Source organism: Elephas maximus, chromosome 13, assembly GCF_024166365.1.
Source record: "Elephas maximus indicus isolate mEleMax1 chromosome 13, mEleMax1 primary haplotype, whole genome shotgun sequence".
Taxonomy (NCBI): domain Eukaryota; kingdom Metazoa; phylum Chordata; class Mammalia; order Proboscidea; family Elephantidae; genus Elephas; species Elephas maximus.
Genome location: NC_064831.1, coordinates 62,224,572 through 62,249,724, shown reverse-complemented (window position 1 = coordinate 62,249,724; position 25,153 = coordinate 62,224,572). Strand labels below are relative to the sequence as shown.

Sequence of the window (25,153 nt, the reverse complement as noted above, 5' to 3'; positions counted from 1 at the left end):
GTGGTTGTACAACTCGAAGAATATAATCAATGTCACTGAATTGCACGTGTAGAAATGATTGAATTGGTATATGTTTTGCTGCATATATTCTTAACTGCAACAACAAAATGAAAAAAAAAAAAGAATCATTAATTGCTTTAGTGTAACATCCTAAACACTTGTCTAGATTCCTGAGGGATAAGAACCAGGATCAGCAGAAACCTGGTTCCTATGAGGTGGAGGTCAGAGATACCTTCGCTCTCCAACTTTTTCACCATTTTTGACACCTGCTGTTCCCCCCACAACACTCACTACTTCTCTTCTGGGTTTGATAATTCGTTGAAATAGCCACACAGAACTCACAGACCATACTCATGTGGTTTGTTAGGAAAGTAACAGACTATAACTCAGGTTCAGGATCAACTTGGAAGTTACAGGAACAACTCAGATCAGGCTCAGGAAGCACACGGCAAGATATGAAAGGCTCCCCTGAAGTGGAGAGCATTTCTGTCCTTTCTTCAGTGCAGGACAGCTTCCAACCAGGATGGATGTCTCAGCTGCCCGTGGCCGGCTGGTCCTTCTCAGCCATGCTAGCTGGCACTTCTCTCAGCTGTGCATGTCCCCTTTCAGACTTGAAAGAAAGGACTTTTTTCTTAGAGTTATTTTTATTTTCCATAGTCCATATGATACTTTTTCACACAAAGATAAATATTTAGTAAGTAATTTTACCACTGTTCTCAATATGGTTTGCAAAACTAGAATGTTATATCCAGGGTCTTTTTCTCAGAAGTGTTGTAAATGTTTGAGGGGCCAAATTGTTTTAGGCTTTCATGTTAGTTTGTTTTTACTTAATAATCACCTATAAAAATTTTCTATTGAATCTTGACCAGGATGTAATTTTTTTTTTCTGAATATGCATTGAGTTTTTTTGTGAGAATTTAAATGCTAATAAAAATTAAAACTCTCCAAAATTTTGTACACACACTACTTTACATATATATTGTTGTTTAACATGGCTTTTTTTTTTTGTCAGTAGTAGTTGTAAATATTTTTCCATGTTGGTAAATACGGGTTTACAGTGTCTTTATGAGCTGTGTAATATTCAGTTGTATGGGTGAACCATGCTTTATTTAAATAACTTGTATAATTGCATATCTCATTTCATAATTTTTCACTATTTTGAAGAACATTGTTATAAACAACATTGAGACCTTGTTTGGTAATCTCCTTGTATAAATTACTTATAATAAATAATAAATTCCTGGAAGTAAAAGTCCTTGTCAGTAAGATTATATGAAGTTATAGTCCTAAGAATGATACATATATTTGCTTATTTTCCTACATCCTCATGAATACTGAGTTTTGTCAGTCTTTATTATGTTTGTCAATCTGGTATGCAGAAAATCCCTTCAAAAGAAAATTTACATTTCTTTTATTACAAGTGGAATTGAATCATAGTCGTTATGTTATTTGCTCTTTATACTTTGCTTGAGAATTGCCTATTCAGGTCTTCTGCCCTTTTTCTGTTGTGGTATGTATATTTTTAAGGATTTTTGAAAGTTCTTTTTATATATAGGTAATCAGTCTTTGTCCAATTGTTAGAAATATTTTTTCTTAATTCCAATTATTTAAATGTGTGTGTTACTTTTAGTGACTTTTTTTATGTTCGTATTGTCAAATGAATGTTATAGCCTTTTAGATTTATGTCATGCTTTTTCACTCAGACTTGTGTTTCTCATACAAATAAGACTTCTGCTGTACTTCTTGAGGAGTGTTATATATGTATATGTCTGTATACATGATAGTCTTTCCATTGACAAACTCGCTATCATAGACTGTGATTTAAAAGATTATATTAAGATTGTTTAAAGAAGCTCCGAATCTTTATTATTACCCAATTTTATATTCTTTAATTGCTTCTTTTATAAGTCTTATTCCCTAATTAAGATTATAGGGTAGCACATCAGGATGAGGGTTGATAGAGCCAGTGTTTTGTTTTTTACTGTGTATGTGTTCTTGGCATACCTACTGTAGCTCTGGGATTGAATTTATTTTTATTTTCTCTGAATCAGGATTTCTTTTAGGTAACAGTAATCATTGTAGATATTTTAAGTAGAAAGGGACTTAATTCAAGGAGTTAGGTATTTACAAAATGATGAGAAGCCTTAGAGATTCAGGCTATTAAAACACCACTTCGAAATAGACCCCAGCCATAGTCAGAAAGGTATGAAATCAGGAAGCTGCGCCACTGCAGCTGTTGGTTCCAGGCACATACTACCTGTGGCGTAGTCCAGGGATCAGGAAGAAGCTGCTACAACTATTGGCAGTGTTTACTAGAGTTGCAGTGACAACACAAATACCCTGCACTCTTGTCTCTCACCACTTGTAATTAGTGTCTGGACATTGGGAGCACAGAAAACTAAAGCACTTGATGTGCGTGCTTGCCAGCAGAAACAAGCTAGAAGCCAAGGCCTCTGCCTCAGTTATACTTTCCCAGTTTCACATGGTGGCATTTGATTGTTGAACTTGAATCACATCCAGAACCCTAGATGCAAGAGAGTTTGTGAAATGTTTTCTTTTTAGCTTTCCAGCTTTTGCAGGAGGGTATAGGATGTTGAATGTCAATCTTACATATTCACTACAGTCATTATATATAGAAAACAATGTGAGAAAAGTGGCTTAAACTTCTAAAACTTATATTCTTAGATTGATTTTTGTGAAGAATTTGATGTTTTTTCTTTTCCTTCTCTTTTTCAGCACTTGCTAGAGGTGAATTCTTTAAAGCACCTGACCAGACTGACTCTACAGGATCGGATTACCAAGTCTCTTCTTCATTTGCACAAGAAGAAGAAACCTCCTAGCATCAGTGCCCAGTTTCAGGTTATTTCCTATTTTACTTACAGCAAATAGGAATCTGCTTTTTTCAGATTGGAATTGGAAGGTCGGAATGAACGAGATATTATTCATGGGATTAAAAAGCCATTTTGCAGAGAGGTACCAGGGATGGAAAAAAGTCAGCTGCCTTTGTGTTTCTTTCTTATAGCTGTAGATGGTAGATATCCCAAAGAGTAATTATTTTCAGTGTGAGATGAAAGGCAGCAGAAAGTGAATGTTATAAACAAAATCTGTCTTTAAACTGTATTGCCTAGATATATGGATTTAAACATACCAGTGATCATGAAGATGGTGGAGGATCAGGCAGTGTTTCATTCTGTTACATGTAAGGTTGTTATGAGTTGGAGCCAATTTGATGGCAGCTGACAACAGTAGTCCAGATATAGTCACTGTAAACTTGATGATGTATGTTTTTCCTACATATATTTAAACCATATACTGCTGCCATCAATATTTAAATGGGATGATATGACTTTTTTCCTGTTTTTTTGGTTTAGGTTTTATACTTAGAAATCCAGTTCCTTTTACTGTGAGTAGGCATTTAGGAATAAATATGATCAATATTAAATTAGCCAGGTAACTTTCAGAATAACTATTTTCAAAGTATTTCATTACCTCTTCCTTTTCTTCTAAAGTTCTACTCATTTGGTAGATTTATACATTTATAAAAAGCAGAAAATCTGGGGGGTAACAATGCTTTTAAGGAGCCCTGATGGTGCAGTGGTTAACCGCTTGGCTGCTAACCGAAAGTTCAGCTGTTCGAACCCACCAGTGACTCCTCGGGAAAAAGACCCGACACTCTGCTCCTGTAAAGATTACAACCTAGGAAACCCTATGGGGCAGTTCTAGTCTATATATAGGGTTGCTGTGAGTTGGAATCAACTCGGTGGCACAAAACAACAACAATACTTTGCACGATTTACTCTTCTTCATGCTTCCATCACAGAAGCAATGTTTACTGTTAACCAAACATTTCTTTATCTGGTGGTAGGTATATTTCCATTTATTATCACTTTTTTTTAATGCTCCTTTTTAAGCCAGGTGTTTGAACATAAATTATCTATTAACATGTCACTGCATATGATCTTGTTTGATTTATAAGCACAGTCCTTCAAACTGTGGGCTTAGAAATGTTATTTTATTTTAGATAATTCTCAGCATAGACCTGGGGAAAAATCTGAATTGGTGAAGGCTCTGTGGTCACATGCTTTCTCTTAAAAGAAAAGAAAAAGAGAAGGCAAGACTGAAGAGCCAAATAAGTTCTTAAAATGTGCTAATAGGCTTAAAGAAAAGGTGCTTGAATGTAAAGGAATCTCTGCCATGAATTTTAAAAAGCCTTCTAATAATAATCTTTTGGGTTAATGGTATTTGGTTTGAAGTAACAAGAGAAGAGAGGTGTTAGTTGGGCAAGTCTGTGTCTGTACCTTGGTGGTGTCCTCACATTCCAGAGTCTGGCTTTTCACTTTGTAGATTTAGAAATGCACAGATAAATGGGAGAAAAATCATGCTGCCCAATAAACTATAAGCACTGTCATGTAAAACAGTATCAAAATTTTATATATAATGAAAATATGAGAAAAAAGCAGACTTGATATAATTGCTCGTTCATTAGTCCACTTCCTCCTGATTAACATCAACATGAGAAGCCAAATTCTGATCAAAAGATAGTGTGGTAAGCTCAGTATCTGAAAAGGGTAGCTCATGATTATGAAGGATCATTAAGCTATAAGTGTCCTTTGCTTTATTACCTTGGATCTTTTATATTTGCCTTATATACCGGACTACTTCTTTAATGTGAAGAGTGCAATATAGCTATTACAATAAAAAGCTTAGTTATAATCACAGTCCTATTATGTCCCTTAAGAATCTCCCAAGGCAGAGGGGGACAGAAGCTGGCTGAATGGACACGGGGAATACAGGGCAGAGAGAAGGAGTGTGCTGACTCATAAGGGGGAGAGCAACTAGGAGTACATAGCAAGGTGTATGTAAATTTTTTTATGAGAGACTGATTCGATTTGTAAACTTTCACTTAAAGCACAATTAAAAAAAAAAAAAACTCCCAAAATTCAGGAATTTTAGATATTCCTGAAATTCTCAAATAATATTCATGTATTTTATTTCTTGGAAGAAAAAAAGGTAGTAAAAACATCAAATGATGACCTTTAATGTTTCTAATACATTGTAAATTATAACTGTATTAAGAGTTAATGATTATTTAGAAAATACAGATAAGCAAAAAAAATTGAAAATCACCTACCATCCAGAGATAATGACCACATGTACTTTATTTTCCAGACCCTTTACCAAATATTTAGACCTATGCATTATCTAGTTTTTTCTTTGTCCATTCTATGAGACAAATATTATAATTCTTATTGTAGGTGAGGGAACTGAATATCTGAACAACTTATAAGTGATGGTAATAGATGACACCCAGGTGTCTTTGTCTTCATGACCTTCTTATGAATGTTTATGTTTATCAAAATGAAATCATAGAGCTTCATGAAGGTTAACTGCTACAGTAAACTCTTGAGTCTTAAGAGGAAGGGTACAGTAAAATGTATTTGAAGAAATAATGACCCAGATTTTCCCTGATTTGGTGAAAAGTATAAATACAGAGATCAGAGAATCTCAGTAAACCCCAGGCAGAACAAAGAAAAACACACCAAGGCACATCATATGAAATGGGTAAAAGTGGTTAAAAAGAGAACATTTTAAATGCAGCTGGGGTTGGGAGAGATATTATGTGCAATGAAATGAAGATAAGAATAACAGTAGATTTCTCAACAGAAGCTATATAAGCCAGAAGATAATGGAGTGATATCTTTGAAGTACTGAAAGAAAAAAATTGTCACCCTACAATTCTATGCACAGTGACTATATCTTTCTCAAACAAAAGCTGAGAGAATTCATTGCCAGGAGGTATACACTATAAAGAGATGTTAAAGGAAGTTCTTCAGGTAGAAGAAAACTGATGGAAAGTCAGATGACAATTTGAGTCTACACAAAGCCTGAATAGTGTCAGAATGATAGAAATGTAGCTAACTATTAAAAAAAAAAAACTTTCAACTCTTCAAAGATTAGACTAGACTATAAAACAGAAAATAATACTGGTGAGGAGTAAGCTTCTTGGTTCAAGTAGACTCAGAGACTATGTGGGCAGATGAGAAGGCAGAGGGGGACAGGCGCTGGTTGATTGGACATGGGGTGTACAGAGTGGAGAGGAGGAGTGTACTGTCTTATTGGGGGAGAGCAGCTAGGAGTATATAGCAAGGTGTGTGTAAGTTTTTATATGAGAGACTGACTTGATTTGTAGACTTTGACTTAAAGCACAGTAAATAAATAAACGTTTCCCTTTTTAATCTTTTAAGAAGATATTTGATTGTAGAAAACAAAAAAAATAACAGTATAGTGTATTGTGGGATAGAAATAAAGTGTATGATAGAATAGCACAAAAGAAGGGAGGGACCAAATGGAAGTATACTGATGGAAGGTTTTTACAGTCTGCAGGAAATGACGTAACATTATTTGAAGGTATATTATTTGAAGACTGTAATAAACTAAACATTGGAAACTGTAGAGTAACCCTGCAACAAAACAAAAGAGCTATAGGTAATAATCTAATAGCGGAGCTAAAGTGGAATAAAAAAATTAACTCAGTCAAAAAAGACAAGAAAAAGAACAGATTGACAAATAGAAATAAACAGCAAATAATAGACCATATGGATATTTTCCCTATTTCAACCTTTCAGTAAATTTGAGGCTTTGTCTCTTGCAAATAAATGATAGTTTTTAACAAGTCTATTCCTCTGGCCACCAAACTGTCCAATAAAGTAGCTAAAGCCTTAGTTTTGAGCAGGATGATGCAACTTGATCAAAAAAGCAAAGAATTGTGCAGTGCTTATTTTTTTTTATGCATAGACCCCTGTGTGAAAGCTTGGCTGCTTCATAGACACGGTATCTGTGCTCATTTAGCTCCTTAAAAGGAGGAATTTTGTGGCTTTCTCCTAAGAAAATAGACCATGCATGGTGGACCATACTGTTGTTGTTTTATCTCCTGAAAACTGCTAGTAAAACTCTTCTCCCTCTCCTGACCTGATGACACATACCCAACCGAGGGTTGCTCTAACCCACCCGTTGCCGTCAAGTCTATTCCTACTCATAGGGACCCTACAGGGCAGAGTAGAACTGCTCCATAGAGTTTCCAGGGAGCGCCTGGTGGATTCTAACTGCTGACCTTTTTTGGTTGGCAGACATAGCTCTTAACCACTGCGCTACCAGGGTTGCTCTAGCCTGACCAATAAGGGCTTTGCTCAAATTACCAATATCAGGAAGTAAAGAGGGAGCATCACTAAATACCCGATAGACATTTAAAAGTAAAAGTAAGGGAATACTAGATAAAACTCTGTGCCTATAAATTTGACATTTGTCAAAACTTGTAAGATCTCACCAAAAAGTAAATTTTGCTATAAGTAAATTAATAATAACCCCCCACAAAGAAACAAAACAGAAACAAACCCCAAACCCATTGCCAATTGAGTCGATCGAAATTAGTAATAAATTTTCTGAAAAGGTGGCCTACCTACTGGATAATTTTAAAAGTTGCTATAGGAATGCATAAATTTGAATAAATTGTTTCATGAAAAGTGAAATTTGGATTATTCTAAAATGCTATATATGTACAATATTTACTATTGTCAGGCTGTCAGCTTTAAGATTAAACTACCATCTTTGTCCTTAATTATCCATAATTTAACCATTACAGGAACATGGGAATAGACAGTTTGCTTTCAGAAAAAAATTCATTTCTTTGTATGCCACTAGTTTCTGCACATTTTGCCAATATTATCATTTATATTTATGTATCATTCATTGTCGGTTTGGAATGGAAGAATGTGCTAATTACATTACTTTGTATTGCAGGCATCACTAAGCAAACTGATGGAGACACTTGATCAAGCAGAACCGTATTTTGTAAAATGCATTCGCTCTAATGCCGAAAAGGTAAAAGTGTCCTCTAAGTGAGCGCATCAGTTCTAGCTCACTGACTTCAAACTAAGCTTTAAATTCTGAGAGAAAGTGAAGGGGAAGAGTTATCTATAATCTTTATAAGGAAAACATGTTCCATAAATATTTTGATAGCCTTTTTTTTTATCCTTGTAATTTCTATACTTACCTGACTGTATGATGTTTATATGAACTCAATTTAGCATCTCCTAAATTTTGAGAAAAAATTACTCTTGAAATGATATCAGAAAAGAGTTTTCTTTTACGCAGCATTTGTTTCCCTAAGATTAACCTGTGGATACTGTTTTCTGTGGCAGTCTCCTAATTAGAGTGTTTGCAGAATATACCTCATCAGTGTAAATATTTGTCATCTTTCTGTGTGTTTATCATAGGACAGAATAGTTTCCTGCCTGAACAGTTAAAATATGCTAGGAATTACATTCAGCTTCTTAACTTTTAAGAAGCATTCTACTCTGCTCTTTACAAGCTTTGTTGACTTTAGACGAGTTACTTGACCATTCTGGTCACTTAAATATTTTCATCTATGTAAGAGTATACTATACTGATAGGACTGACCTCATTGTGTTTTTCTGAGCATATGTGAGTTAATACTTATGAAGTACTTAGAATGTTCCTGGTCTGTAGTAAGCACTTAGTAGATATTAGCTGTTCTTTTATAATTAACTAAAATGGAATATTTATAGTTGAATAAAAGCTTGAGTTCCAATTATTAATTGAGACCTTACTATGGAAAGAATTTAATTAATGACATATATCAGAGCACAGAATAAGTATTAAATATTAACTGATACTATTATTTAATATAAATTGCCTGTTTGACTTTTTCCTTGATAGCTGGTGTGCCCTGCCTAGCTGCAGGAAAATGTTTGGGATTGTCTTAGAGGATTATTGAAAATAGCACTTAGAGAACAGGAAAAACTATCAGAAGCTGCATATCTATCTTTTGAATGTCTAAAATCATGTCTACCAAGATACTTATGAGTGACTACCTTCCATTAGCCCCTTGCCTATCAGTGCCTATGGAATGAGGGCATTAGTTCTAAGGGACTACAAGAATTTTTTGTTTTTCAATGCATCATGCCAGTACCATCAGCAAAAGGTATTTAAACAAACAAGCTACTCTTATGCTAGGATAAGAGTCAGCTCTCAGTTAACTAAGGCAACTGGTGAAGAGTGTAAGGTAAGATTATGGATAAAATCACAATTGAAAACAAAAATACAGATAGCTCTTGACTATGCCTAAGTAGGGTGATCTTGATACAGATTTTACAGTAACTAGACTCTGTGGCCTCTTCTGTGGGCAACTACGTTCCTTTTGAGCTTTAAGTCCCTTTCGCTGTACAACCAGAGCAGTCTGGAAGCTTGGGTTCTCTTTCTCCCGTTTAAAAAAAAAAAAACCTGTTGCCGTCAAGTCGATTCCGACTCATAGTGACCCAATAGGACAGAGTAGAACTGCCCCATAGGGCTTCCAAAGAGCAGCTGGTGGATTTGAACTGCCGATCTTTTAGTTAGCCATAGCTCTTAACCACTGCACCACCAGGGCTCCTCTGTTTCTCCCAGGGTGAGGCAGTCAGAACTTTTGGGAAGCTATCATCTCTGCTATATCTTAACCACCAGACAACCCCCAGTCCATCTGAGTTAACTATGCTTATAAGACAGACAGTAGTTTGGAGATCTACTCTTCTGGGTTAATTTTTTTTCCATTGGCTTTGTTTTAGCTGCCCTTAAGATTCAATGATGCCTTGGTACTTAGACAGCTTCGGTACACTGGAATGCTGGAGACAGTTCGAATTCGTCAATCAGGATACAGCTGCAAATATTCTTTCCAGGTTATGCTTTTATAGTGATATTTTAATATATATGCACATGAAGTACATTATTCCCACATGTTTTGCTTATTATTTATTTAGGGCTCACATGTTTATTTCCCTTAGTTCTTCCTTTCCAGTCCATCTTTAGTGTACAGAATTGAAAAGAGTACTCACTTCCCTTGGATGGCAGCAATACCCATTAAGCTTGTATTGTAATAGAATGCAGTACTTGGCTATTCTTATTTAATCTGAATGTTTAGTAACACTAAGTTTTCTCGTAACATAGCAATTCCTTACACTGATTACTCGTGTAATTGAAATAGTTCAATCTGAATTATCTAGTTAAAAGAAAAGATTCCATTTGGCTTTCTCTAGAATTTTTTTTCATAGGGGCTTGCCAACAAGGTTCAGCTGTTCTCATCAGCTGCTGCTGTTCTGGATATAGAAATTACATTGTAGCTTCTCAGCAGCTGAGCAAATCTTTGCTGTTGCTGGTTTTCAAAGCTTCATTTTCAGTTATCCCCTGTAGTAGCTGCCACATTTGCTTGCTTTTATGCTAAAAATTTCAGGTTCCTGTTCGGAAAACTTTTCCTTTGGTTTTAAATACAGTTTTCTCAAAAGGGATAATTAGCGTCTGCCCTTCTTTTCATTTCCTATTCCCCTTTGGTAACATAGTATGTAGAACTCAGTATCTTTTCCAAATTAGCCTTTTTGTAGTTTTTTAAATTAACAAGCGCTTTCTTGATTTTACTCTGTTTAAAAGGAATGAGAAAAAGAACAATAAAAAGGACAATTAGCTAGTTTAGGGTTTTGTTCACATACATTTCTCTTGTGATTTTACAACATTTTCTTCTCATTTTTCAGGATTTTGTGAGCCACTTCCATGTACTGCTACCCCGAAATATTATTCCATCCAAGTTTAACATTCAGGATTTCTTCAGGAAAGTGAATCTTAATTCAGATAATTATCAAGTTGGAAAAACAATGGTAAATACAATATACATAGACCTTGTCAAATTTTGACTGCATTTTTTATTTAAATAGCAGTCTTTACCTATGAGAATGTTTATAATATAGTATACCAGATATCATGAGGAAATTTATTAGGCCAAAGTTATTTAATAATATAGCCAGTATTAATCAGAGACCTTCTGGCCAGTGCTCTAGTCTGACTATAATTTTAATTGCCTAAGAAACATCTCTCCCTAGGTATTCTACTGTAATTCCAACTCAGTTTGCCCAAAGTGACCTTATCTAGATTCCTCTACTCCCCTAAATTTATTAACTAGTCTGTCTGACACCCTTCTTCTAGTTTCTCGGGCTAGAAATGATAGTCATCTTTAAGCTTAATTTTTAATTATTTTACAAAGGTCTGTGTTTTTTTTTTTTTCCTTTGTAAGCGATTTCACATCTCTCCCTTTTTATCCATTCCTACTGCTAAGTTCTAGTTCTTGGCTCCTCTCACCTACCTACATTGGTCTTAAACAGTTTGCTTTCTGATTCCAGCATATTTGTCATTCTTTTGGACTCATTCTGATCATATTCTCAAAATCATTTTGCTAATATTACTTATTTATGTAGACTTCCTGCTCAGAATTAATCCCCTGATAGCCTTCTCATTAAATTCAAACATCTTTTTCTTTTTCAAACCTCCATATTGTGTCTTCACACTACTTAATATCTTCTGTATAAAGAGACGTTGTTGTATTGTACCGAATGGGTGCCTTTATTATTATTTCCATCTCCTGGTTTTGCTCAGGTAGATTCCTTTGTCCGTAACCTTTTAGTTTACTGTTTTCCTCTTTCACTATTATCTATTTGCTCTTACAGGGGAAGTGCGAATCCAGTTGCCAAAGGGACTAATTCTAATTTCTCTTTGCATTCCCACAAATGACTACAGATTTATTCGGGAAATTAAAGGCTAAATAAATAAACTAATAACTTTGGGAAGCAAGATGGCTTTAATGCATGCTGGGTTTCGAAAAGACTGTTATCATTGGTTTATTCACGTTATGATCAAACTTCAAGATCTGCAGTTCTCAACTTTTTTCCCCACCCCAACACCCTACAAAAATAGGACATATATAGCCAAGCAATACATTAGCTCATTATAGTAGTGCATTTCCCAAGGGAGTAATATATTACAGTCTCTGGCTCCAGGATTTTTGTACTTGTGCTTATCTTTCCATTTCCTCTTCCACGTTCTAATACCCCTTTCCCAACTGGAAAATGATTACCTTGGATAAATCAGTAAATACTTAGCGCTACTGCATTTACACATACTCTTGTGTATATGCTCTTCTCTAAAAGCTTAGCACAGAGAAGATAATTCATGATAGAAATTTCTTACTCGTAAGCTACATTCCTCACTTTTCTCCCTTTTGGTAGGTCTTCTTAAAGGAGCAGGAACGACAGCACCTCCAGGATCTCCTCCACCGAGAGGTGCTCCGCAGAATCATAGTGTTGCAGCGACGGTTCAGGGTCTTGCTGTGTAGGCAACAGTTCCTTCGTCTGAGACGGGCGTCCGTTATCATCCAGGTAGGAGGCAGAGGGTTTTTTGCATGGAATTGGCTAGTTTCTTTCGCTTTTATTTCGGTAACAAAACCATTTTACTCTGAAACATTTAAATAAGAATGTAAACTTCTTCACAGATGAGACGACTATGTCTTCCTCATTTTTGAAATGCTCATAGTATTGGACAGATTGCCTGGTATGTGAGAGTAGACTATTAATAAATACTGATTGAGCTGAATTGAAAGTAAATTGAATTTATAGCTGTAATGTCTTGTGAGGTATAAATAGAGGCAAAGGAGTTAAGCTCCTTAAGTTTTGTTGACATAGTTCTTTTTTATTTAATAGTTTTTTGAACAGTAGTTCAGTTATATGTACATTATTGTTACAGTTGTTATGCACTCATTTCAGATGATAGGTACCTTATTTCATATTTTCTCTATTATTTTATATTCTGAGTAGGACTTTTTCTGTTTGTGCAAGAATATCCTTAGTCTTTGAAATCTTTCATCTTTGAAATATATACATGGTGACTTTGAGCTCATTAATGTTATTTGGGCAGTTTATAGTGTGGAAATATATTAGATTTGTTAAAATTAATTTGTAGGGCATGAAAGCATAAAAAGTTTAAAATTATTTTAAGTTCTGTAATTAACTTCATAAAGGTTATATTATTTAAGAGTTATTTTTAGCCAAACATATCTGGAAAAAAACATTTTTTACTTTAATCACAAATAGATTAGCTGTTTACCCGATTACCTTCTCATGATGTAGGAGATTTATTCTTGATTCCCTTTATATGAAAATGTGATATAAAATATGACAACAGCTTCTGTTATTCTGTGTTCCTCACAGCGATTCTGGAGGAATTACCTGAATCAGAAGCAAGTCAAAGATGCGGCTGTGCAGAAGAATGCTTTCATCATGGCTAGCGCAGCTACTCTCCTCCAAGCTTCCTGGCGTGCTCACTTAGCGAGGCGCCGGTACTTGGAGCTACGGGCTGCAGCCATCATCACCCAGCAGAGATGGCGGGAGCAGTATAGGCGGAGGCACATGGCTGCTGTCTACATACAGGCAAGATGGAAAGGCTACAGGGAAAGTAAGCGGTACCAAGAACAAAGGAACAAAATTATCCTTTTGCAAGCAGCATGTAGAGGATTCAGAGCAAGACAAAGGTAATCTCTGTTGCCATAATTATTACCCCTTTTTCTCTGTTCACAAGCACTTTGTTTATACGTCTGCCTAACTTGTGCTTGAATTGGTTATGTACTACACTTACCTAACTTGTGCTTGAATTGGTTATGTACTACACTTACCTAACTTGTGCTTGAATTAGTTATGTATAATTTATCTTCTCCACTGGACTGTGAGACTCAGCAATTTTAACCCACATTGTCTGGCCTATAATAGAAGGTAAATAAGCTTTTACTGAATTAATTGGATCAAAAAACTAGATGGTCTGTGGTTATAGCTGCTAAGAATGAATTTTTCCATTAAGTTGAAACTGGTAAAATAGGTAATGCTCAACTCTTTTTACCTGCAGAAACTTTAATTTCACATGGTTTACCTTGTAATGATGATATTATTAAAATGAGAACTTTATTTCTGAGGTAGTTTATGTTTTGAATAGAATACCCAGCTGGGAATAATGTACTCAATAACAGTATCATCTCACTGATGAAAGTAGGAGAATGGTGAAATGTGCCTCCAAGTTAAAGAAATACTTAGTATTATAAAAAGAAATTTTTGAGACTTCCCATTTTTAAAAAAAATTCTCAGTGAATGTATTCTCTGTAGTGGTCACCAATAGATACCTGTAACCCAGTTTTTTCTGTTTTTATATAGATTTAAAGCTTTAAAAGAACAAAGAATTAAAGAAACAAAACTAGAGCTTGGATTGGTGAATATAAAGGCATATGGGTCTCTGGAGATTCAGGGTTCAGACCCTTCAGAATGGGAAGATTGTTCCTTTGACAACAGAGTGAAAGCCATAGAGGAATGTAAATCTGTGATAGAGAGTAATCGAATTAGCCGTGAAAGTTTAGGAGACTACTCCAAGGAGTCCCCAAACAAGCGACAGGAGAGAGCCAGAAGCCAAAGTGGTGTGGACTTACAGCAAGATGTGGTTGTGAGAGAGAGACCCAAGTCCATGGAGGATCTCCATCAGAAAAAAGTAGGCCGGGCCAAAAGAGAAAGTCGGAGAATGAGAGAACTGGAGCAAGCTATATTTAGCTTAGAATTGCTGAAAGTCCGTTCTCTCGGTGGTGTGTCTCCTACAGAGGAACGCAGATGGTCTACAGAGCTGATGCCTGAGGGCCTTCAATCTCTACAGGGTACACCTGATAGTGAAAGTTCTCAAGGAAGCTTGGAAATTCTCAGCTGTGAAGAAAACCAAAAGAGCAAACTAGAGCCCATAATTCCAGACGAAGGAGACTTGCAGGTTTTGTCACCTAAGATACCCAGCAGCAGCCCAAAATTTGATTCACAGGGTAGTGCCCTCAGTGCCTCAAATGAGACTAGCTATGCATTGATGAAAAGACAGAAACCCTGTGCTTCAGAGCATTTGAAGAATGGGACTATGAAGGAAAACCTGGTCTGCAGTTCTGAATCTATTCCTTGTAAACCACAGCTGAGAGACGCCTTTATTTCAAATAGTCTGCCTACCTTTTTTTATACTCCCCAGCAAGACCCATTGAAGAAAAGTTCCCGACTAGGTACAAGTATTCAGAGAAACAAACTATTGGGAAGTGAAGAAACTCTAGGGACAGCTCTTACCTTGGATATCAACAGGGAAGCCCGAAGGTATCACATCTCAGGAGAAGATCAAGTTATTGCCTCTTTGAATACAGATCCTTCTAATACTGTGCTGGAAAAGCTGGAAAAGCTAAACACTGAGAAGGAAGAAAGGCAAAAGCAGTTGCAGCAGCAAAATGAAAAAGAGATGATGAAACAGATTCGCCAGCAAACGGGTATTTTAGAGAAGGAGCGTAAAGCCTTCAAGACAATTGAAAAGTCAAGAATTGGGGAGTCTTTCCTCGTACCCTCTTTCCATCAGTCAAAGCAAACAGTAGAGAGGCCATCCTCTCTCATTCTCGATGCTCCAAATAAGAGAGAACCCAGTGTTCCAGGGCTCCCATCAGTAACTATAAAAGATGCTGCTTTTGCCCCAAAAGACAGTCCCTCTGCTCAGGTACCCCTGAAGGACCGGCCTGTCACCATGTTCTTTGAAAGAAAAGGAAGCCCATGCCAACCTGAGGAATTATCTAAGACAGACAGAATGGGCACCCAATTGAATGTAGCCCGTAAACTCTCTAATAATCGTGTTTCCAAAAGAGAATACCTTAGGCCGGCTCAGTCTTATAGCCACAAATCTGATGATCCTTCCAGAGAGGGAACTACTAGGGCCATTTTCTTCATGCCAAAGGACAATATGAGTGTACCCCTGTAAGTGAAATATTTATATTCTTTTATGTATACGCCCACTCGTCACTTATCGACTATCTCAATATCCAACATTGTGCATTTATGACGGTAGTAAAAAGCCTGTCAAACTACTTTGTGCATTAACGATGTATGTCTGACAGTAACGAACATACCAGTAACGAACACCAAGGTATGAGGCAAGAGTGTAATGCTGGCTGTGATGGTTAAGGATATGTGTCACCTTGGCTGGGCCATGATTCTCAGTGGTTTGGCAGTTATGTAATGATGTAATTTAGCAGTTTTGTAATGAAGTGTGGTCATCCTTCATTTTGTGATCTGATGTGGTCATCCTCCATTTTCACATAATGCTGATTTTCACATAATGACCTGGTCTTTGAAACCTCACCATGTTGATAAGTGAGGAGTGGGTGTATTCTTTCTCTTGAAGAGTTTTATTAAGGTACATTGATCTGCTCCAACTATTTGTGTGGAAGCTGCTAACATTAACCTTTCTTTCCCTGTATAAAAAGTTTCCTTCATCATTGACTTGACCAGCCTCCTGGAAATGGACGTAACTATACCCTAGGAATCTTTGAAGAGTTCCTGGGTGGTGCAAATGGTTATGCATTCTGCTACTAACTAAAAGGTTGGCAGTTTGAATCAACCCAGAGGTGCCTTGAAAGAAAGTCCTGGTGATCTGCTTCTGAAAGATCACGGACATTGAAAACCTCATGAAGCACAGTTCTGCTCTGAAACACATGGACTTGCCATGAGCTGGAATTGTTTTGGCAGCAGCTGGTTAGGTGTTTTTTTCTATTGTTGTTTTTTTAGGAATCTTTGACTAAGCACAGATAGCAGAGATTTTGGTTCCTTGCCATTAAGAAAGCATTTGTGAGGCCAATACAGTGCCTGTTAACATAGTAGGCGTTCAGCAAGTGCTGATTGCCCTAGAGTGGTAAGACGTAGCAATCTAAACTTGTTAATGTCAGGCTTAAAGAAGCTAATGTGCTTTGTCGCAGCTGTTGGCCTATTTATGGTCTTCATTAAGTTCTTTATACTTTTAAGTGCTTTACCGCTTAACTAGTGGTAACTGCAAGAGAAGCATTTTGTAAGTGGACATAAAAATGAATTGGAAAAAATTCAAGATACTTATTAAATCTTTGTACACAGTGGATTCTTTCAGTTCCTGTGGGAGGATATCACTGTTTAAATGAAGGGAGAGCTGTTTTTTAGGGCTAGAAAAATTAAATTTCATATTAACAATGAAAATATCTTTTTCTCATCGTATCCTGAGCATTTAAATCTTTCAGGCTTTAATATAACATATGGACTTTATAGGACTTCTTTTTAAATATTAGCAAGAGACTGTAAATATTTTATTTTTCCACTATTTGTATACAGTATTATGAAATGCAGTTGGACAGTTTGAGATCTCATTCCTGCCTAGTAACCTAGGGACTGCCCATAAGTTCAAAGGCACTACATAGCACATAAGCCCATGAGCAAAGTGTTTAAAAACACAGTTCCTGACATTCTGCTTAAGTGTTGTGGTCTGTATATAGATACTGAAAATGTATCTGTTGGTTCCAGGAATCTATTTTGTTGAAAGTTTAATTGTAGTATCAAAAAAAAAAAAAAAAAAATCAATCATCCTTGTGAGTCATCCTTTTATCATTTTTCCAAGATAAACTGTCTTAACTCTCCTTAATCATGTTTGCTTTGCCTCATTAAAGATCTACATACCTTCAAAAATGATTATAGTATTAGATTGCCTGTATGAAAGCTTACAGATAAAATCCATACATCAGATCTCTTGTTCTATAAGTAATATGAGAAACTTTAATGTTTTATAGAATCATAAATATTGGTGCTTCTAAATTATCTAGCCTAATTCCCATATATTATAGATGAGGTCACTGGGGCACATAGAGGTGAAATGACATATTCAGAGTCACATATTTAAAGAAAAATTGGGACTAGAACCTGGATTTTATGATGAGGAATCAGCACTGGGTTTAATGATAGGAAGTAACACTAAGTTAGTGTTCTTTCTGTGTACCACAAGGTGATAAGTACGTAGTTGCCTTTGTCTGATTGATGAGGAATAAAAAATCATGAAAAAATCTAAAGAAAATGCTGTGAGTTTAAAAGTTCTTTGGGGGTAGTCAGATGCTATCAAAGGTCCTATTAATTATTGCTTTCTCTTTGGATGACAGATAAAAGGCCAGTAGGTTCACCTGTGGCAAGAGAGGTTTTAATGGCCAGAAGAGAGTCCTTTAGGACAAGCTAGGATTGCCAGGCTTGATCATAGACTGGTTAAAATGGGAGCTCTCTGAGAAGCCTTTATAGCCTTGGGCTTGTTTAGAGATTATTGCATTTGGGCAAAGGGCAAGGTAACTTCTTGGGATCCTGGGTCTTCAGTTACAAAAATGGAAGAGCAATTAATAATAATAATACCAAATATTATTATCAGTGTCTGCTTTGAACCCAGCACTATGCCAAATGGTAAGATATGATTCTCAAGCCACTTGACAGTCTTGTTGAGGAGAAATTAGTAATATGTTGTTAAATTTTGAGGCTTGTAATTGCCTTGGGCTTGTTTAGAGATTATTGCATTTGGGCAAAGGGCAAGGTAACTTCTTGGGATCCTAGGTCTTCAGTTACAAAAATGAAAGAGCAATTAATAATAATAATACCAAATATTATTATCAGTGTCTGCTTTGAACCCAGCACTATGCCAAATGGTAAGATATGATTCTCAAGCCACTTGACAGTCTTGTTGAGGGGAAATTAGTAATATGTTGTTAAATTTTGAGGCTTGTAATTGGGGCTGTGAAAGTGCAGGTTCTGTTCAGATTTTCATCAGATCCTGACATCCATTTCTGTGCAGAATTTAAGGATAAAGCAGTCATATCATGTAATTATTCAAGCAAAATTTAAGTTTTTACAAGCTATACTTTATCATCTATATGGTTTGGTTCGTACTTCTTTTGGTTTGATAACAATTTCTTATCCTGCCAGTGTTCATTTTGTTCTCTACAACCTCAAGCTTTAAAACTAAGACAATGAATGAAAACTACAGAGAGATTTCAGAAAGAGAATTTTCTAACAAATAGAAATAATTTCGGTATAAGATAAAACACTGAGATCCTCATCACAGGATGGCCATTTATCAGGCATTATATAATGATTAGACTGAAAGGCCTCTTCTAAGAGTAGTATTCTAAAAATTTGGCATTTCCCATTTGTCGTCAAATCCATCTCATGTCTTGAGCTAATTGTGCTGCTACTGTTCTTAAAGATGTGTCATCATAGTGGAAAATACCCGGTGATTATCAGGGCAGGGCCTCTAGCAATTCACTCATATGTGTAGATTCCTGGTAATAGCATTAATTAGGTAAGTAGAAAATTTTTGACATATTGTTTTGGGGAATTGAATAAGATCTGGAAATATTTATGAAATTTGCTGGAATTCTTTGACCTGGCTTGTTAGACTATTTCATGCTGTACTTAAAGACTGCTGGCATGGGATCTCTCCTAGTAATTGAAATGTTATTCTATTGTCTTATCTAAAGTGTCAACAAGGAATCCTTAAAGTGTGGAAATCCTCAACACCGTAAACAAGATGAACCAGCTTGGAAACCTGTGAAATTAGCTGGGCTGGGCCAAAGAGAGGTAAGTATTGGATCTTGTTTGTCTGTCTTCTATGTGAAATAGATGCATGTTGTTTTGGAAATTATTATTCTTATAGTTAGAGTACTTCATCTACCCATTTACTCCCAAGTGTTTATAGAGAAAGAAGCCATGAGCTAAGCCGGTTATAATTAAGGAGGTGAACTCCAGGCAGAGAATGATGCCTCAGAACCCGGAGTATATGTACAAATAAGAAGTTACTAAGAAAAAGAAGGCAGTTTAGGCCAGTGACTTTGGTGACAAATTGTGGCAGTACGGGATGACTTCCTTGGCTGTGGATAAAAACAGTATAGATTTAACTTCTGTTCTTATCCTTTGTCTAGAGTAATGTACGTGGATTCCTTTTGGTTATTCTGTCACTTCTGGTAGTGGAAAGGGCGTAGTGGGGTGGAGGGATGTTTCAAGAAATTCATGAGCCCTCTGATGCCTTTTGTTGGCATCATCTCCATTAAAAACAACCAAAACATTGTTGTGTTATTTGTTTTATCATTTGGTCAAGCAGGTTGCCAGACCGGCCCATAAAAAGAAAGCTCGAATGGCGCGGACGCGCTCCGATTTCTTGACTAGAGGTACTTTTGCCGATGGGGAGGGGGATACAGAGGAAGATGATTACGATGACATTATTGAGCCTCTTCTCTCCCTTGACCGAGCTTCTCACTCTGAGCTAGGGCCTGCACCCAGCCTGGGTCAGGCCTCTCACAGTGACTCCGAAATGGTAATTTTATAGCAATATAAGAAAAATAGGCAAATCTGATGGGAATAGTCTTTGCTAATCTAAAGCTAACCTTCACAGCTTCTTCCCCATGCAATGGTTTGTACGTGGGAAACCTCAGTGAACACAGCAACTAAAGCTAAACCTTAATTTAATAGGACTCAGATGAAGGACACTTCAATAGGCAATATGTCAATCGTAAATTAGCCAATATTGAAATTATTTAACCTAGCACGAATGTAGAAATTTTCCATGTTATATCATAAAAGATGTAGGTAGTACAGGGGTCAACAAACTGTGTAAAGGGCCAGTAGTAAACATTTTAGGGTTTGTGTGTCTGAGGTGTCTACATCAACTACTTAACTCTGCCACTGTAGTGTGAAAGCAGCCGTAGACAATAAGGTAACGACTGGGCGTGGCTGTGTTCCAATAAAGCTTCTTTAGAAAAACAGGCGGTGGTCTGTATTTGCCTAGTGGTTATGATTTACTGATCCCTTTTTTTTTTATGTAGAGAGTATAGTATGTTAAATAATTCAGTAGCTTGTAACTGAAATTATATTCATTTTTTTTGCCTTTAAACATGCTTTACTTCCTCCCATTCTTCAGTAATAGAAAATAAACATGAATTTTAAAAAACATTGAGCAGTACCAGAAATGTGTTTCCAAGCCAAGTAGAAGGCTGTATGTAACACGAATCTGTATTAATTTTAAATTATAACCTTGGAGTTGTGTTTGATTAAAAACAGCTGTTAAAGAGCTCAGCTGCTAACCAAAAGGTTAGCAGTTTGAATCTACCATCCGCTCCTTGGAAACCTTATGGAGTAGTTTTGCTCTTTCCTATATGGTCACTATGAGTCGGAATTGACTCGACGGCAACGGATTTTAACTTTATTGTCAATTCTCAGTCAAAATTAACTGTGTATTTTGACAGGTGTGAGTATATTCATGAGTCTATTAGGGAGAGAGTGTTTGATTTCAGAACTGTCCTAGAAAAAAATAAATACAAGCACCCTCTGTGTCTAATATGTATAAAAACATTATGACTATTAGAAAGTGGCATGAAATGCCTTTTCTTTCAATGCATGTCCTTGATTAGTTTAGATCTCTAATGATGTTCTTTAGTGTTTATTCATTATGGGAGGAAAATTTTAGGACAATCTTTATTGGACTTATTAAATAATTTTTTGTTGAGCTGTTTTAAGCTGTTTAAATTGTACCACAGGCCTAGTTAACTTAAATTTCTCCAAACTTCAGAATAACTCCATTTTCTTTATGTTTTGGTGGAGGTAGTCTCGATTTTTAAATTAAAATGCTGTTTCTGGGTACTAATGTTGTATAAAGGAAAAACAAACACAGAAAAATCAACAACATCCCCTAATTGGAGCCAAATTGTAGGATTGTAAAAATTGAAAATAACCTATATAACCCATTTATATATGTATGTATAATTTAGAACTAACACCTTTTCCTTTTTGGAGATGCCTTGTATTTGAGTTATAAATAGTGAAAAATATTCTGTCATGTGATTAGTAGTTAAAGATGAAATTAGGTAGTGGAACAAGCTGATTTCAATGACAAATATTGCATATACTTTTTCACGGTAAATAGGTAGCATATTTAATTTATTCTATAAAGTATGCATAGGTGTGTCATTTGTGGAAGAATTTAACATACTATTTGTAACCGCTGTTTTGTTCCTGAGAGTTTCCTTTGTTACAAACCTTAGTTCTTTTGTCAGTAGAATTCTTTCATACTGGGAACCCTTACTGAGATACACCAGGAAGTTGGGCTCTCTGCTTGGAGCATTCAGCCCCTTTCCGGGCTCTAGCTGGTAGCCTCTGCCTGTGATTCCGTTCACCTGCTTGACAGTCACTGCATGCCAGTAGTTGTAGAGCACCTCCCTGCACAGTGTTTTAGTCACCCCTCCACCTTTCTCACTGTCCTCTGTTTCGTCACTAGCTCTTTTACTTTTAGGAACGGTGGTGGTAGTTGTTTCTGGTGGAAGTTTGCATGAAGAAGCTTTGCTTTTTAGAATATACCAATAGATACTTAGTGGGATGGGAATGGGGTGGGTAGGAACAGCCTTAAATATGTTTCTCTATTTGTGTGTCTTGAAAATATGCCATGTTTTAACGTTACCTGATATTGTGAGGTTGAAGACTAATTGTTTCTGAATGAAATCTACCACATTCTCAAAGTCTAGATATCTTCTGGATTTCAAATGGATTTGATATACTGGGCACATGGATTTTTAAAAAACTGTGTAATTTTTTCCCCCGGGCAAAAAATTTCCTCTGTCACTTGCTAAGAAATATATCACTAAATCTCAGAGGAAATGGCCATGTGACCTTTCCAGTTTAGAAGTATCTGACCTAATGGGATTAAAAAAAAAAAAAAAAAAAAGCCATCCGGTCGATTATGACTCTAATGTGCTAAAGACATATGCAAACCAATACCTGAAGGGGATTTGATAAACATTACCTCCTGAGTTGGTGAATTATTAGTCAGTTGTTTTCTGTGGTGGGGAGGAGGGGTAAGGAAGGGTGTTGATTTTCCTCCTTAGTGACTTTTTTATAATGTATTTTTAACTTCCTACTTCTGACTCGGCCACTTAAATAACTTCATAGCGTGTATGCTGCTCACATTTGTTCTTTTTTTTTTTTTTAATTGTGGTAAATATATATGTAATAAAACATCTTGCCATTTCAAAATTTTTTACATGTACTATTTAGTTACATTAATTGTTTATTCTATTGTTTAACCATCACCATTATCTGTTTCCAAATTTTGCATGCAGTTGTTATATGTTGACATTTACCCAAAAAGAGTGACACATTCTGCTAGGCAATATTTTTAAGGTGACTTTTATATAGTGTTTTTTTTTTTTAGTCTCTGTCTTCTGTATAGTAAATGGGTTAGTAAAATAATTTATATATATTTTTTGTAGGATTAGTATAGATAACATTATGCTTTTCTCTCTGTGTAGTCTCTTCTGCTGTTCACCATCCTTAAAACAAGCTTCTCTACAGCTATGACTCCCACATTGCTCTCCAGGCTTCTTTACCTCCATCTTGGTAGAACTACACTTCTAATTTGTTGTTCTTAGGTGCCGCTAGTCCATTCCAACTCATAGCGACCCTGCGTACAACAGGACAGAACACTGCCTGGTCCTGCGCCATCCTCACAATCGTTGTTAATGCTTAAGCTCGTTATTGCAGCCACTGTGTAAGTCCATCTTGTTGAGGGTCTTCCTCTTTTTCCCTGACCCTCTACTTAACCAAGCATGATGTCCTTCTCCAGGGACTGATCTCTCCTGATAACATGTCTAAAGCATGTGAAAAGTAGTCTCGTCATCCTTGTTTCTAAGAAGCATTCTGGTTGTACTTCTACCAAGACAGATTTGTTTGTTCTTTTGGCAGTCCATAGTATATTCGTTGCCAACACTACCATTCCAAGGTGTCAGTTCTTCTTCAGTCTTCCTTATTTATCGTCCAGCTTTCACATGCATATGAGGTGATTGAAAACACCATAGCTTGAGTCAGGTGCACCTTAGTCTTCAAGGTAACATCTTTGCTTTTCAACACTTTAAAGAGGTCTTTTGCAGCAGATTCGTCCAACGCAGTGTGTCTTGATTTCTTGACTGCTGCTTCCATGGGTGTTGATTGTGGATGCAACTAAAATGAAATCTTTGACAACTTCAGTCTTTTCTCCATTTACCATGATGTTCCTTAGTCATCCAGTTTTGAGGATTTTTGTTTTCTTTATGTTGAGTTGTAATCCATACTGAAACCTGTGGTCGTTGATCTTCATCAGTAAGTGCTTCATGTCCTCTTCACTTTCAGCAAGCAACGTTGTGTGTCATCTGCATAGCTCAGGTTGTTAATGAGACTTCCTCCAATCCTGATGCCCTGTTCTTCATATAGTCCATCTTCTTGGATTATTTGCTCAGCATACAGATTGTATAAGTATGATAAAAGGATACAGCCCTGATGCACACCCTTCCTTACTTTAAACCATGCAGTGTCCCCTTGTTCTGTTTGGACAACTGCCTCTTAATCTGTATATAGGTTCCTAGTGAACACAATTAAGTGTTCTGGAATTCCCATTCTTCACAATGTTATCCATAATTTATTATGATCCACACAGTCGAATGTCTTTGCATAGTCAATAAAACACAGGTAAACATCTTTCTAGTATTCTCTGCTCTCAGCCAGAATCCATCTGACATCAGCAATGATATCTTTGGTTCCATGTCCTCTTCTGAATCTGGCCTGAATTTCTGGTAGTTCCCTTCAATGTACTGCTGCAGCTGCTTTTGAATGATCTTCAACAAAATTTTACTTGAGTGTGATATTAATGATATTGTTCAGTAATTTCTGCATTTGGTGGGATCACCTTCCTTGGAAATAGGCATAAATATGGATCTCTTTCAGTCCGTCTCCAGGTAGCTGTCTTCCAAATTTCTTCGCATAGACAAATGAGCACTTCCAGCACTGCATCCGTTTGTTGAAACATCTCAGTTGGTGTTCTGTCAGTTCTTGGAGCCTTGTTTTTTGCCAGTGCCTTCAGTGCGGCTTGGACCTCTTCCTTCAGTACCATCAGTTCCTGATCGTATGGTACTTCCTGAAATGGCTGAACATTGACCAGTTCTTTTTAATATGGTGATTCTGTGCATTCCTTCCATCTTCTTTTGATGCTTCCTGAGTTTAATATTTTCCCTGTAGAATCCTTCAATATTGCAACTCGAGGCTTGAATTTTTTTTTTTTTTCCCAGTCCTTTTCAGCTTGAGAAATAACGAGCATGCTCTTCCCTTTTGGTTTTCTATCTCCAGCTCTTTGCACATGTCATTATAATACTTTACTTTGTCTTCTTGAGCCACCGCCCTCTGAAATCTTCTGTTTAGCTATTTTACTTCGTCATTTCTTTCTTCAACCTTAGCCACTCTACGTTCAAGAGCAAAATTCAGAATCTCTTCTGACATCCATTTTTGTCTTTTCTTTCTTTCCTGTCTTTTTAATGGCCTCTTTCTTTCTTCACGTATGATGTCCTTGCTGTCATTCCACCACTCGTCTGGTCTTCGGTCATTAGTGTTCAACACGT

The 25,153-nt window shown here is 36.5% G+C and overlaps 1 protein-coding gene across 11 annotated transcripts in view; it reads left to right on the top strand.

Moving 5' to 3' along the window:
* MYO9A (myosin IXA) overlaps positions 1 to 25,153 on the top strand; it is a 250,999-nt gene that overhangs the window by 162,970 nt on the left and 62,876 nt on the right. For 6 of the 11 annotated variants that reach the window (XM_049852700.1, XM_049852694.1, XM_049852693.1 and 3 more), the window contains 9 exons: positions 2,737 to 2,859; positions 7,798 to 7,878; positions 9,621 to 9,731; positions 10,578 to 10,700; positions 12,102 to 12,251; positions 13,080 to 13,399; positions 14,070 to 15,668; positions 19,223 to 19,322; positions 19,840 to 20,055. In XM_049852700.1, the coding sequence (XP_049708657.1) occupies positions 2,737 to 2,859; positions 7,798 to 7,878; positions 9,621 to 9,731; positions 10,578 to 10,700; positions 12,102 to 12,251; positions 13,080 to 13,399; positions 14,070 to 15,668; positions 19,223 to 19,322; positions 19,840 to 20,055 (2,823 nt within the window). The remainder of the gene's footprint in view (positions 1 to 2,736; positions 2,860 to 7,797; positions 7,879 to 9,620; positions 9,732 to 10,577; positions 10,701 to 12,101; positions 12,252 to 13,079; positions 13,400 to 14,069; positions 15,669 to 19,222; positions 19,323 to 19,839; positions 20,056 to 25,153) is intronic. The other 5 variants (XM_049852696.1, XM_049852697.1, XM_049852702.1 and 2 more) reach the window with 3 other exon arrangements.